This window comes from Petaurus breviceps, unplaced genomic scaffold (assembly GCF_028583685.1).
Source record: "Petaurus breviceps papuanus isolate PSGF00001 unplaced genomic scaffold, PetGlider_PUasm1.0 99, whole genome shotgun sequence".
Classification (NCBI taxonomy): Eukaryota; Metazoa; Chordata; class Mammalia; order Diprotodontia; family Petauridae; genus Petaurus; species Petaurus breviceps.
In genome coordinates, this window is record NW_027187465.1 from 11,308,815 (window position 1) to 11,322,511 (window position 13,697).

The 13,697-nt window shown below is 49.1% G+C and overlaps 1 protein-coding gene across 1 annotated transcript in view; it reads right to left on the reverse strand.

Annotated features, from left to right (window-relative positions):
• Positions 1-9,887, reverse strand: part of CABP1 (calcium binding protein 1) — a 27,817-nt gene extending 17,930 nt beyond the window's left edge. Inside the window, exon 1 of the mRNA XM_069081893.1 lies at positions 9,390-9,887. Coding sequence (XP_068937994.1) covers positions 9,390-9,887 — 498 coding nt within the window. The remainder of the gene's footprint in view (positions 1-9,389) is intronic.
• Between the last annotated feature and the right edge of the window lie 3,810 nt (positions 9,888-13,697).

Sequence of the window (13,697 nt, forward strand, 5' to 3'; positions counted from 1 at the left end):
TCTCTCTCTCTCTCTCTCTCTCTCTCTCTCTCTCTCTCTCCCTCCTTCCCTCTCCTTTTCTCCCTCTCTCCCAATGTTCCTGTTCTGATTTGTGTTTTTCTGAAGGCAGGGTTTTGTTGGGGTTTTTTTTTTTGTTTGTTTTACTTTCTGTACACTTTCTTGATGAGATTGAAAGGGAGAAGGGAGGGGTTAGCTGAAAAAATCACTGAGTGAGAGCAGCGAAAGCTGGAGAAGGTGGATGGATAATATACATCAGCTTAAAGCTGCATCCCTTCCCCTCCCCCTCCCCCCCATCAATCTGCAGGGAGATTGTCTCCGTGGTAGGGATCTGGAATGGCAGCTGCAGATGGGAATTAGGACAACAGCACTCCCGGGAGCCTCGGGAATCTGGCTAGTTTAGGTCCCTGCTGCCCCCAAAGCCAACGAGTATCACCCAGCTTCCCAGCTTGCACACACAACACAAGCATCCATGCACACGGAAGAAAATTAGAAACCCTGCAGTGAGCTGTGAGCTCATTAGAAGCAAAGGCTGGTGACTTCCTGATAACCTCTCATGGCAGATCCCAGGTCCTGTATCTGGAAATCCAATTTTCTTCCTTCCCTCTTATTCACATTCATTTGCTTTTGCTTTGCTCAGACCGTAGAGTCAGAAGGTAAAGCCTGGGTCCACCATGCTGTGTCCTGGTGGCCACCAAGGGGAATACAGGGCTGTTCCAGGGTGTCTGTGGCTGGCAAAGAGGCTGAAGCCAGGTCCGCCAATTCCAAGGATCTTGTTGCACTCCTCCCTGAGAATCCTGAGGAGCTGGATGCTGGAACCCAATTGCTCTTCAACCAGACTGCTCAGGTCTAGCCATGGTGGAGATGGGAGCATTTGGGTTGGTAAACTACCTAGCCCCAGCTGCTTCAGGTTCCTGCTTTGTCTTAAGATTATTTCAAGCAAATTGGCCCCAGAAGTCAAGTCAAGAGCCTTTGACTGGCTCCAAAGTGCATGTTAAGTCCTATAATGCCACAGGGCCAGGCCGAGGTTAGATGAGTAAATCATCTACCTGACCCTTCAAGCCTTCCTTAGCAAGAAGGCCTAAAGGTTGTAGGAAAACTTCCAGTGTCTCCACATTGCAGCTCCCATGGTGGGTCATGAGGTTTCTAAGCTGTTCTCCAAGGACTTTGCATCTCAAGATGAATGGGGTTGGTTGGAATTCCACCTGCTGTCCCAGAATGCCAGGAAGGGGAGGTGAGCAAGCTTCCAATGTCCTTGGCCCCAGAGCCATAAGGCCTCGGAAAGTAGCAACCAACTGCCATCAGCAGGGGCTGTCAGGCGGTAGGTGAGACATCTACTGTGACTCCTCAGAGGCCCTGCCACCATGGAAGCTGGTCCCCTCCCACTGCCTCTCCAGGAATCACTGGCAGCTGAGTGGGAAGTGAGGAGGCAGCCTTAGGGAGGGAGCTCTGTCCCTGTCACAGCAGAGACATTAATCAAGAGAGTTAGTTGGTTTTGGCGCTTCAGCCAGCCCCTGAGAGGGGATTGCCCTAATAGAAAAAGGAGGAGCCTGGTTGAATTCGAGGCCAAAAGGCTCAGAATGAGAGGAAAGCTTCCCTAGTGGTTGAAAGTCCTGAGGATGAGAAGAGAACAGAGAGGACAGCCCAGATGGGCTCTTTATACTGTCTCTCCATCACTCCCTCAGACAGAAGAGGAAACACCTGTCAGGAGAACCAGGCTGGGGCGAGCTGCAGGTGCCTGAGCTGAAGCTTTTGCAGGATTTAGGACCAGAGGGATCTTGCAGGGACATCATTTCACATATGAGAACACCAACCTTGGTTCATTTTGCTGCATCAAAAGATGATATAATTGTAAACCCCTCTTCCAACAGAATTACACTTATGGAGAGACTTGCCCGGAGTCTCAAGGCAGCAGGGATCAGAGCCAAGATCTGAACCTGGTGCCTTAAGCCTAAATCCAGTACTTTCCACACTTGGAAAGTCAAACTAGGGTCTGCCGGCATGTATCATGTGCCAGCACAGAGCAGGCACTCGATCAATGTTTGTTGATCGATTGCCAAATTGTAAATCCTGTACTTTATTCAGTCTAAGCCAGACGTTGAATTCAGCTTAGTAACTATTACTGATTGGACATGGCCGTTCACAAGGTTAGAGAAAGGCAGCAGGTGGCTGATGATTTCCAAAGACTCATCTGTATATCTCATTGTACTTACATCAGGGTCTTGTCATTGAGGTAGGGACTAAGTAGGAGTTCATAGGAGTTTAGAGATAGGACTGGACATGACTTCAGAGGCCATCAAGTCTGACCCTCTCATTTTACAGAAGGGGAAACTGAGGCCCTGAGAAATGCCTACAGCTATCACTGAAAGGGACTTCAGAAGCCATCTTTTCCAATGTCTTCATTTTACAAATGAGGAAACTGAGGCCCAAAGAGATTAAGTGATTTACCCAAGGTCACAAAGCTAGTAAGAGGTAGATTCAGGATCTGAACTCAGATCTTCTGACTGCCAATCCAAGCTCTTGAAGGCTTTCCCAGTACAGCAAACACTGGGACAGATTCGACTTCATTGTGATCCTGATGGTGACAGACTGTGCCTGTTGACTGGGATCAACCTAGGGAAACACTTATGAAAGGCAAATTCAAACCAAAAAAATGTCTAAATGGCTCTCTTGCTACGCAGTCCCCTTAGACTTCTGCAAGGGAATGATAGAAAATGGATTTGGACCCAACAGATATGGGTTCAAGTCCTGACTCCGCCATTTACTAGCAGTATGATTTTGGACGTATCATTTAAATTCTCTTGGCAGAGACAGCTTGGCACAGTGGGTGGAAAGCCAGCCTGAGAGTCAAGAAAAGCTGAGTTTAAAACCCAATTTAGATTGATCACAGCTCTATAGCCCTGGGCAAATCACTTAAGCCCTCAGTGCCCCACGCAATTCTAATACTATGAATTGTAGAACAGGTAGTGAGGTCTCCAGTGAAAGAGAGGGTTTTCCCATGTGAAGTTTCCACAGGTCAGTCTTTTTTTTTCTTCTCTTCAATCATGTCTGACTATTCTTGACCCCATTTGGTCTTTTCTTGGTAAAGATACTGGAGTAGTTTGCTATTTCCTTCTCCAGCTCATTTTACAGAGGAGGAAACTGAGGCAAAGAGGGGTAAGTGACTTGCCCAGGGCCACACAGCTAGGAAGTGTCAGAGGCCAGATTTGAATTTAGGAAGAGGAGTCTCCAGGCCCCATGCTCTGAGCACTGTGGTGCCACCTAGCAGCCCTAAAATCACAGGTATGCTTCCCAAAAAGGGGGAATGAGGGTCCTGAGAATTGTAATTTTTAGATAGCCTCTGTGTGCTAGGAGTAACAAAAAGGAATTTTCATTAAACTGTTTTGTTGATGCTTTAACCTCAAGGTGTGTTTTGTAGAGGGGGAAAGACGCTGCCTCCTCTCAGCAGCTTTTCCATTCCTAAGCTCTGCCCTGATTCCACAGGGCACTTCCAGTGTTAATGTGCTGTCCTCCTCAGGGCCCACCTCTTTTAGAAAGGCTCACCTCTTTTAGAAACATCAGAATCATCCTTGGCCCTCCAGGGCCAGCTACACTGCAGCTCCTCCTGCCCCCTGGAGGCCAGACCTGAGCCAGACACCAGCTCATTGACCTTGGGGGAAGAATCTCTGTCCTTGGGGAAAAGAGAGGTCAGGTGCCAACTGACTTAAGGCCAGAATGACCAATCATGAGCTTAGGAGGCTGCCCAGAGAGAAAACCCTACGGAACAGCTGAGCCCATCTATAAAGGACTTAAGATAACTTGAAATAGAGGTGAGAAATGGACCCAGGTGACCTCATGCTCCCTAGAGCTGAAGCTTGGGTACCTATGTGTATGTGGGGAAGGGGAAAGGTGGCCTTAGAAGGCAGGAGGAAACTTATAGCACATTATAAAGCTGAAAGCGACCTTCGTCTCCTGTTCGTTCTTATTTTATAGATGAAGAACAGAGAGCTGGCTTGTGGCTAAGCTCAGACCTGGGTCTCCTTACCCGGAATCTACTCTGCTTCCTACTAATGGTACTCACATCATTGAATCATAGATATAGAGTTTGAAAAGACCTTGGGGCCACCTGATTCAATTCCCTAATTTTACAGAGAGGAAACTGCGACCGAGGGTTTAAAAAACAACAGTCACCATTTAGACAACACTTTAAGGTTCACAAAGCAAACTTTACATAAGTTATCTTATTGGATTCTCACAAAAACCCTGTGAGATATATGCTCTTATCACACTCATTTTATGAATGGGGAAACTGAGACTGAGAAGCCAAGTAGTAGTAGTAGCAGTAGTAGCAGCAGCAGCAGCAGTAATAACAATAACAGTAATAATAATGATAGTTACCTTTTAGACAACACTTTAAGGTTTGCAAAACAAGTTATTGTTTTGGATTCTCACAACAACCCTAGGTGCTTTTAACATGCCTATTTTACAGATACGGAAACAGAGTCCAAGAGATATTAACTGACTTACCCCAGATTGCACAACTAACAAGTATTTAAGGCAGGATTTGAATTCAGTCCTTTCTGACTCCAGATTCAGCATTCTATGCACTACCCTAAAGTGTATTGAATAAAATTGAATTGGATTTACTTGGAGTAGATAAGAGAAAGGGTAGATTCTTCTTTAGTGGTCATTCTTCCTGACCAGCTGTGGCAATAAGTAGCCATTAGGTTTAAGGAACGTTAGAAATGAATAATTGGATCAGAGAGATTAGAAGGATAAACCCAGTACTGATTAGAAAGGAGATTGGCCTTTTCCCTGATCCACCCCATCACTATCCCTGCAGCCTGGACACAAGGCCAGCCCCCATTGGGAAAGGTCAGGGGCAAGAAGGGAATAAGTGTATACTATGTACCAGGCTCTGGGCTAAGTGTTTTATAAATATTATCTCATTTAATCCTCCCAACACCCTTTGAGGCAGGTGCTGTTATTATCCCAATGTATAACTGAGGAAACTGAAGGGAAGTTTTCCACTTGACCAGCTAGAGAGTATCTGAAACAGAACTCCGGGCTCAGAGCACTACCCACTGTGTGTGCCCCCCAGCTTCCTCTGCCTCATTCCCAAGGAAGGGTAGGGGAGATCATACAGTAGGAGCTGGGTAGCCTCTTCTACCCATTTTGGGCCACTGTTTACAAGGATGATTGAAGTAGATGTGTTTGACCCTGGGCTGCTGTGAATTTGACTGCAATGGGGTTCCTATCACAGAGTAATTAGCACATGATTGCCCAGTGAGGGCAAGTTTTCAGAGTCTTAGATTGAGAGCTGGAAGGGACATCAGAGGCTGTCAAATTCAAGCCCTTTTACAGTTAGGAAACTGAAACTGAGGAGGGGTCTTGAGGAGGGGACCCCATAGTCCTTGGGTATGAGTCCAGATTTGACCCTGGATCTGCCTGATTCCAATTCCAGCACTGTATTCACCACACCTTGCTGGCTGTCATTTCCATTTGAGGGTAGAGATGGAGCTAGAACAATGAGCAGAGACAGACTAGGATAACTCAATGGGATAGGAAGCTCCCAGGGAGGAGCCTTCTCTGAATCACAACAAGGGGGCTCTGTGGTTCTGCATCCTCGAACGGCACCATCGCCACATGGTGGCCCTGGGGTCTTAACACAATGATGCACTGACACCACGGTCTTCCTCTGGCCTCCTCCATGTCATGTCATTATCTCCACTTCATGTATTTTATTTTGTTAAATGTTCCCCAATTACATTTTAATCTGGTTCAGGTGCCACTCCTGAGCATTGTTAACCACATGCCACTGGCAGGCCATGCATCTTGATAACTCTGGCCTAAAGCACTGAAAGGCTAAGTGATTTTGCCCAGGGAGACATAACCAGTAACCCAGGTCTGCCTGAGATTTCAAGGTCAGCTCTGCATTCACTACACCACACTGCATTTCCTTTTGCTTTTTGGTTTTTTGCCCTTTATTTTTTGGAGGGCAATTGAGGTTAAGTGACTTGCCCAAAGTCATATGGCTAGTTAAGTGTTAAGTGTCTGAAGCCGCATTTGAACTCAGGTCCTCCTGACTCCAGGGCCGTGCTCTATCCATGCACCACCTAGCCACCCCTGCATTTCCATTTTATGGATCAGTAAACTGAGACCCATAAATGTAAAGAGACAGGTAGCTTTTGCAGGTATTCCCAGGAACACCTGAATTCAAATCTAGCCTCACACACTTACTAGCTATGTAACTCTGAGCAAGTTGCTTTCTTTCAGCCTCAGTTTCCTCACCTGTAAAATGGATATAACAATAGCACCTTCCTCCCAGAGCTGTTGTGAGAATAAAATACTATTTCTAAAGCACATTGCCAACCTAAGAGCTACTTATTATCATTGTCATTAATAATAATAATAATAAAGTGCTGTCATATGACTCCTCAGCGCCTGTGCCCAGATGGGAAGCCCAGATCTTCTTAACTTGAAGGTCAGAGCTCTTTCTACCACATTGTCCCCTCTCCAAAGGCACGCCCTTGGCTAGGCACCAACCCTGGCACAATTTCACTTTCCCGAAGCATCTTCATTGTCAGCCCTTCATTTCAACCACTGGCTCTGTAATGATGAATAGGTAAGGGAGGGGGGGTGATGCTAAGAACCTCCACCAGCATCCCACCTCAACTGGAATCCTCAGAGTTGGACTTGATAGTGCATTTTCTACGACTTTATTCACCGAGGCACAATTTCATCTAACCAGACTTTTATGGGTCCCTGATCCATCTACGGAGACTGAGAAATTGCCAGGGCAAATAGAGGTTAGAGAAGAATAATTGCTCTCTTTATGACAAGGGTCTGGAGGGTCTGGCACAAACAAACCTTTTTTCCTACAAAAAGAAATCTTTACATTCTCTCTAGGGTGTAAACCTTAAATTAACTGGACTTTGAAGACAAAGCCCACAGCCCCGTTAGCCAGAGAGGCTCCCACAGGGAGGTATTAAATATTTGATGGGACGTTCTTGCTTCACTGATTCCAGTGACCCCAGTGGCATTTCAGAAAGGTTGTCAGGGTACTGGGCCGGATTAATCTCTTCATTTACGGGCTAAGAAAACAGACCACAAACACACAGCTGAGCTTCTCTGAACAGCCACTGTAGAATTCCATGTCAATAAACACAGCAGGCCTGATAGCAGTGTCAACCATGGTCAGCAGAGAACTGAACAAGGGGGTTCTGTGATGCTTTGTCCTTGTTTGGCCACAGCCCCTGAGGTCCTAACATCCTGATGCCCTGATCTCACAGTCTGCCCCCACTCCCCGCCCCCAACACCCTGTACTACCATCATACAAACTTGCCCTACACTGACATATTAATTAACCACAGCAAGGTTTTCCCTGGAGCCAGCCCATCACAACATAAGCTTCATAGCCTGGCCTCAAGATCACTATCCCAGAGAGCCATTTGCAGCCATATGACACAGAACCCTCCCTGCAAGAATATATCAACATACCACTGCGCTACCAAGCCAAGAGATGGGCCACTGCTGCAATCTGGGGAAATGTGTTACTGCATTAATGTCAGACCTCTGCAATAATCAGCTACAGCATAATAGCATTTAGAGAAGGGTTGTGCAACACCAAGGCACAACCCACTGTCCCAATGGTACTCCCATATGTCAGAGAGCCTAGGAAGCTGAAACTACTCCATTTGGTTTAGCTTCAGTGAAACCATTCGGACACTCAAGACAAAGCCTACTTTCAGAACACTCTAGACAGTTTATCTGAGCTCCAGTGAATACACTCCCAGGCAGGATGCTGCCATCAGATGACTGCATTACAACCTTCCCCTGCCTGTAGAAGCTTCCCATCTCACTACCGTACCAGCAAGAGTTTTACCTGAATCAAACTCAGAGGATTGAAAGAAAATCCCCCCAAAAAACATAAAAAATAGAAAGCCCAAGAATTGCTGGGGAGTTCAGTTGCTCATTTCTCCCCAGCACCTCATTCCACTTTCTTGTCCCCTACTGCACCCTGCTAATGCTGGAAGTCTATTTTCAAAAGATAGACTCCTTTCTGCCTGGTACTCCTGATCAGAGACAGGACAATGACAGAGACCACCTCTCAAGGGCCTTTTCAACCCCAGGATTCAAACTTCATCCATCTGTAGATGGGGTTTGGATTCACTGTGGCCACAAGCCACTTCAAAACCAATGACCTAACTGCAGTACCAATGGGATGCCCAAAATGCCAACCTGCAGAACTCAGTAGTGCCTTTGATACCCCAGATCCAGCCACAGGACAGTTTCCAAGCCCAGGCTTCTGATTCCCCTTATATTACCCCCTAAATGCTCCCTTCTGTTACAGTCCCCTTCAGCACTACCGTGCCCACTTATTGTCACCTCCCCTCCTAGCCCACAGTCTTGGGTACACCTGAAGACTTTCCCACTTCCCTTTTCTCTCCCTGGCTGCATTTGGCCTGGCTATCCATGCCTTTCAATAATCATTGCCATCACAGACTCTGACGACAAATTCTCAGTCTAAGTTGCTTGTCCTTGACACTTTTCCCTGACCTGTCTCCCACTCAGTTCCCAGGCTGATTCAAATTCTCGGTTCCTTTGGTTAATGATAACGTGGGCTGAGCGGGCCGGACTGAGGGACTGGAACCCTTTCCTCCGGCAGATCTTGCTCCACCCTGCCCTGAACAACAACTCAGACCCTAGGTCCCACACAGTCCAGCAGCAAAGGTTCCAACCCCAGCCCCCCTTTCCCGCGTCGAACCCCTCTCCCGGCTTCTCCGGGCATGCTCCGAGCCCCAAAGTCCCGCTTCCAGGGCTGGCACTCACGCTGAAGGCTTCCCGTGCCAATCGAGGGGCATCGGTGCCCTTAGACTAAGTGGCCGCAAACTGCAACTCCACTGACAGTAAAAGAACCGAGAGCCGGGTTCTTTGTGCTAGCTCAGAGCCGAGCAGTGGACAGCTCAGATGGTGCTGAATCTGTTTGGGAAGGGACTCGGCAGAGGGTAGAGAAAGGGACGGAAGGAAACGCGGGCCAGGGGCGGGAAGTAAGCCCAGCGAGTGAACACGATGAGTAAGAGAGGGGACAGCTGGCCGCGGAGTGGCAGATGTCGAGCCCAGGTCAGGAGAGATGATGAAGATGGTCAAGGGGCCAGAAAGAGGCTCTTTGGTGTCTGCTGGTCCCCAGACTCGCCCCTGAAGCCGCAGACACGGAGATAGCCGGTTTCCAACATCTCTGCCCCCCAAGATGCCAACCCTCTCCCCAGCCTGCCCTCCCCCCCCCCCGAGACCCAGCTCGGCGAGTTGCTGGCGCCCAGTTGGCCAGGTGACCCTAGGCAGGAGGTGGGGGGAGGGGGGAGAAGCACTGCCTGACCCCGGGCCGGGGGCGGAGTGCAGGGCGCGGCCCTTACCTGGCCGAAGGCGGAACTGAGCATAGGGCGCAGCTGGTGGAGGAACGGGTCTGCCTCGGGCACCGCGGCTCCAGCTCGGGCTCCGGCTGCCCGCAGGGACTCCCGGGAGCGCTGCCGGAGGCCAAGCGCCGGGGACAGCCCCCGTTCCTCCCCATCCCGCCCGAGGGGCTGCGGCGGAGGCAGCGGCGGCGACTCCCGGCTGCCCGGGGCCGGGGGGCGCCGCCAGCTCCCCCGAGCCCCGTCCTCCCGCAGCCCCGGCCGGCACAAGGGCCTCCGAGAGCTGGGGTCCCCGGGCGGCGGCGGCGGCGGCGTCCCGGGGCAGCCGGGCTGCGGGCGCGGGGGGCGGCGACCGTGCGGCCCCAGCTCCCGGGCCGGGCCCTGGCGGGGCTCCGCGCCCGCCGCCGCCGCCGAGCGCTGGGGAGCCCGGCTGCCCCCGCCCGCCGCCGCCGCCTTCAGCAGCGACGTTTTGGACTCGCTCTTGGCAATGGACGAGCTCATCGCGGCGGTGCCCGCGCTCGCATGGCCCGGCGGGGGCGGGGGCGGGGGCGGCTCGGCGCGGACCCCCCGCAGGCGGAGCCCGGGGCGCCCGGCGGGAGCCGAGCCAGAGGACGCGCTGGAGGCGGGCGCCGTCCCCCAGCCGCTTAAATGCGGCCCCGCCGCCGCCGCCACCGCCGCCGCCGCCCATGTGACAGCGCAGCCTCTGCGCCCCAAGCCCGGGGCTCCCAAAGAGAGCAGCCCAGCCGGAGGCTGGGGGCCGGGGAGGGGGGAAGGGAGGGGCCTGAGGCCGGAGGCGGCTCTCCCCCAGCCCCCGCCCCCACCACCCCCTTCCCCCCACCCGCCCAGGTGGCCCCGCCCCACCCGCCCAGGGGAGGGCACTTGCCTTGGGGCTGCCGGGCTGGGCTGGCGCTCCAACTGCCCTCGAGGCCAGACCAAGAGGGACGATCCGTTGGGGTCAGGGACCCAAGAAGGGCACTTGTAGGGCTTCCTCTGCCCCCCTCCTGGCAACGGGCATCTGTAGCAACACCTCCTCCCCCCTTTCCCTGCCTCGCCTCTGCTCTGCACCTGAACCCTCAGAGCCGCCTGAAAATGCAGCCCTCTTACAGATTCCGCAGTCCATCCCGACTTTGACAGCCAAACTGGGCAGGTGCTGAGATTTTGGAGTCTGAGGGCCTGGATTCAACTCCCCCCCACACACCCCCACACCCCCGTCTGCTACTTATTATTTGTCTTTCACCTGTGTGACCTTGGTCAAGTCCCTTTACATTTCCGGGTCTGGGTTTCTTCATTTGTAAAATGAACTTGAGTAATGGAGGACAAATTGAATGACTTCTAAACTCTAAATCCTATGATACTATGTACTGGAGCCTTGGGAGAGTGTCAGAGTGGAAAGTCAGGAAGCAGCCTTGTGGGTGGCTCTCTGTTCTACCTCTGCTATGTGGCCTTGGGCAAATCGGTTATTCTCGGTAAGCTTTGACAGAAAAGGAAACTGAGGGCCAGGAAGAGTAAATGACTTGCCCAGGGTCACTGTGCCTTCTCATCTTCAAAATAAAGAGGGTTGATTTTAAAGTCTCTAAGGAACCTTCCAGCGTGAACATTCTAGTTTATTCCTAGCAGTTCAGCCCAGTTGAATGCACAGTGGCCTAGGAAACTAGCTACCTAGAGGGCCAAATGAGCAGGGAAGTGTGGGAAATTGTTCCACAACTCACTATTCCCTTCTGTTGTAAGGGATTGAATTGCATGTTTTAGCAATTCAATCCCTCTGAAGAGAAAGAAGAAAGGCAGACTGCAGCTCAGCTGCCTGGGTCACCAGTTGTTGGGTCTGTTCTAACAGGCAGGGTGGACAAAGTCCATTCACCCTGGGGGATAGATGGAGTCGATCAGTTTATGTCAGGATTAGCAGCAAATGGACATTCTTCAGAGAACACCTTGCTCAAATCCCTCCAGAGTTTGGATGGGCTAATCGGGGTGTTTTAATCCCTGCTTTCTCCAACTCCCTCTATTGACCTTGGCAAGATTCCCTAGGCTTGCTCAGCTGCTTTAGTTTCTGTAAAAGCAAGAATTTTGTCACTTCATTTGTGAATATCAGAATACCAATTTGGTCCCATTGGGATTAATGAATGAGAGTCTAGTTGCTTGGTCTATACACACCGCGCCCCCCCCTCCTCCCAGGAACCTGATCTGTAAAATGGGGGAGTTACCTCACAGAGGAAGGGATAGCTAAGGAAAACGAGGTCACTGCAAAGTGCCCTGCCGTTATATACGTGATACATCAATTACAACAGTCCCAATGCCAAGCTACACTGGCAGCCTAGAAAGTGTGCCTGGCACATATGGGCATTTGAAGGGGCATGTGTTGTTTTGAGACGACCGGGTTTACCAAGAGTAAAGTCGTATTTGGCTTGCTTGCTTTCTCATTTTTAAAAGAACCTTTTTTTTTTTTTTCAGAAGGAGAGATAGAGGACTAAAGGCAAAAATTGTCAGATGCTTATTGTTATTTAACACTACCTGGCTTGTTAAATTCATTTAAACACTAATTCCCCTTTGCTGCTACTTAAACATTTGTCATGTTCCCTAATCAGCACAGATCCCTATAAAAACCTAGGATGTAAAACGAGTCGAGTATTTCTTTGATGGAATCTAAATGAATTCATTCTCTGGTCTTTCTTGTCTAGTTCATTTTTTTCTGCCATATTCATCTTTCCCCAGGATCAGATTTCATCCTTAATTTTTCCTCTCCTCACTTTGTTTTAAGAGGACAGAGATTGTTTGGTTTAAGAAAACTGGCATCACCCAGTGTTCTTAAAGGTGAAGCAGTTGGGGGGGGCATAAGAGGTGGACTGCGAATGATGGACTCCTTTGCAAGGATCTTCCTGAAGAAGGTTTTTGTAGCTTTTAAAATAAAATATGCCAAGCAAATTTTTTTTAAAAGCTGATTTATTCTGAAACATGAAGTCTTGATACTGTCAAGAAAAGAGGCAATGACTGAGATTCCATTAGGAACACAATTATCTCAGAGTAGTGGTTTAATTGGCACTGTGTTAAAATTGAGTTTAAGATTATAGATTGATCCCCAATATGGCCCATGAATTTTGCTGTGTTCCAAGGACATTAATCTCATCCCCTGACCATAGCTATCAATCTTACTACGACTTTGCTGTAAAGGGAAAGATTATGAATGGATCAGTGAAAGCCCAGATTTAGTAGGAGTGTAGTCCAACCGGTTTGTTTTGAAAAGATGGAGGCTGGTAGGCATAAGTGAACTGCCCAAGGTCACACAGGAAGGAGTAGAGTTGTGATTTGAACTCAGGAACTTGGTCTCCAAAGCCATAACCCAGTTTCCTTAACTATAAGGAGAGCTACCCTGACCTTAACCACTTGCCATTGCTTAAAACAGAAATTCAAATCAACCCTTTATTCTCTGTTGTTGTTGTTATTTTTCAGTCATGTCCAACTCTTCATGACCCTATTTGGGGTTATATTGGCGAAAATACTGGAGTGGTTTGTCATTTCCTTCTCTAGCTCATTTTACAGATGAGGAAACTGAGGCAAACCGCGTGAAGTGACTTGCCCAGGGTCACACAGCTAGGAAGTGTCTGAGGTTGGATTTGAACTCAGGTTTTCCTGACTCCTATTATCTAAAAAACACTATGATCAATGTTGGGGCTATGAAGAGAAAAAAAGCAGCACAATCCTTGTTTTTAAGGAGCAGCCCAAATTCAGAGTCTCCCAGCATATGGGTCCTCCCAGGTATAGCTCAGTAGCTTCCTCTTTCTACAAGGACCGAACACTCAGATACTTACAGATTCTTTCACCTTAACTCACAACTATCTTCCCTCAAAGTCTTCCTCTCTTTTCTTAATCTGGATCGAATTCTCTGCTTCCTGAGGTCGTGATTAAAGGGGGAAAATGGTCATCTTCCAGGCTTTGTGCTAGCAGCTGGGGAGGATGGTATGCAAAGGGACAAATTTAGATTTCCTTAGCAAAAAGTTGACAGATTCTAAAATTTCTAGAATTCTGCTTTCATTTGCACCCACCTAACTCCCACCCTTTAATGTTCCCAACTCTACACATGCCCACATTCAGACGGGCAGTATACAACGCAATGAAAAACATACACACATTCATAAACAATTTCCATTCGATGAGAGACAACTAAAAATTTACAGACTGTTAGAACTGAAAGGCATCTTAACCTTGACTTCCTCTCTGTAGAGCTAAGGAGAAGGCAGCTTAGAGAGTCTGTGAGCTTCCCAAGGTCACATAGCAAGGTAGTAAGGAACATAGAAAAGGGAAGAATCTGGGTCCCTC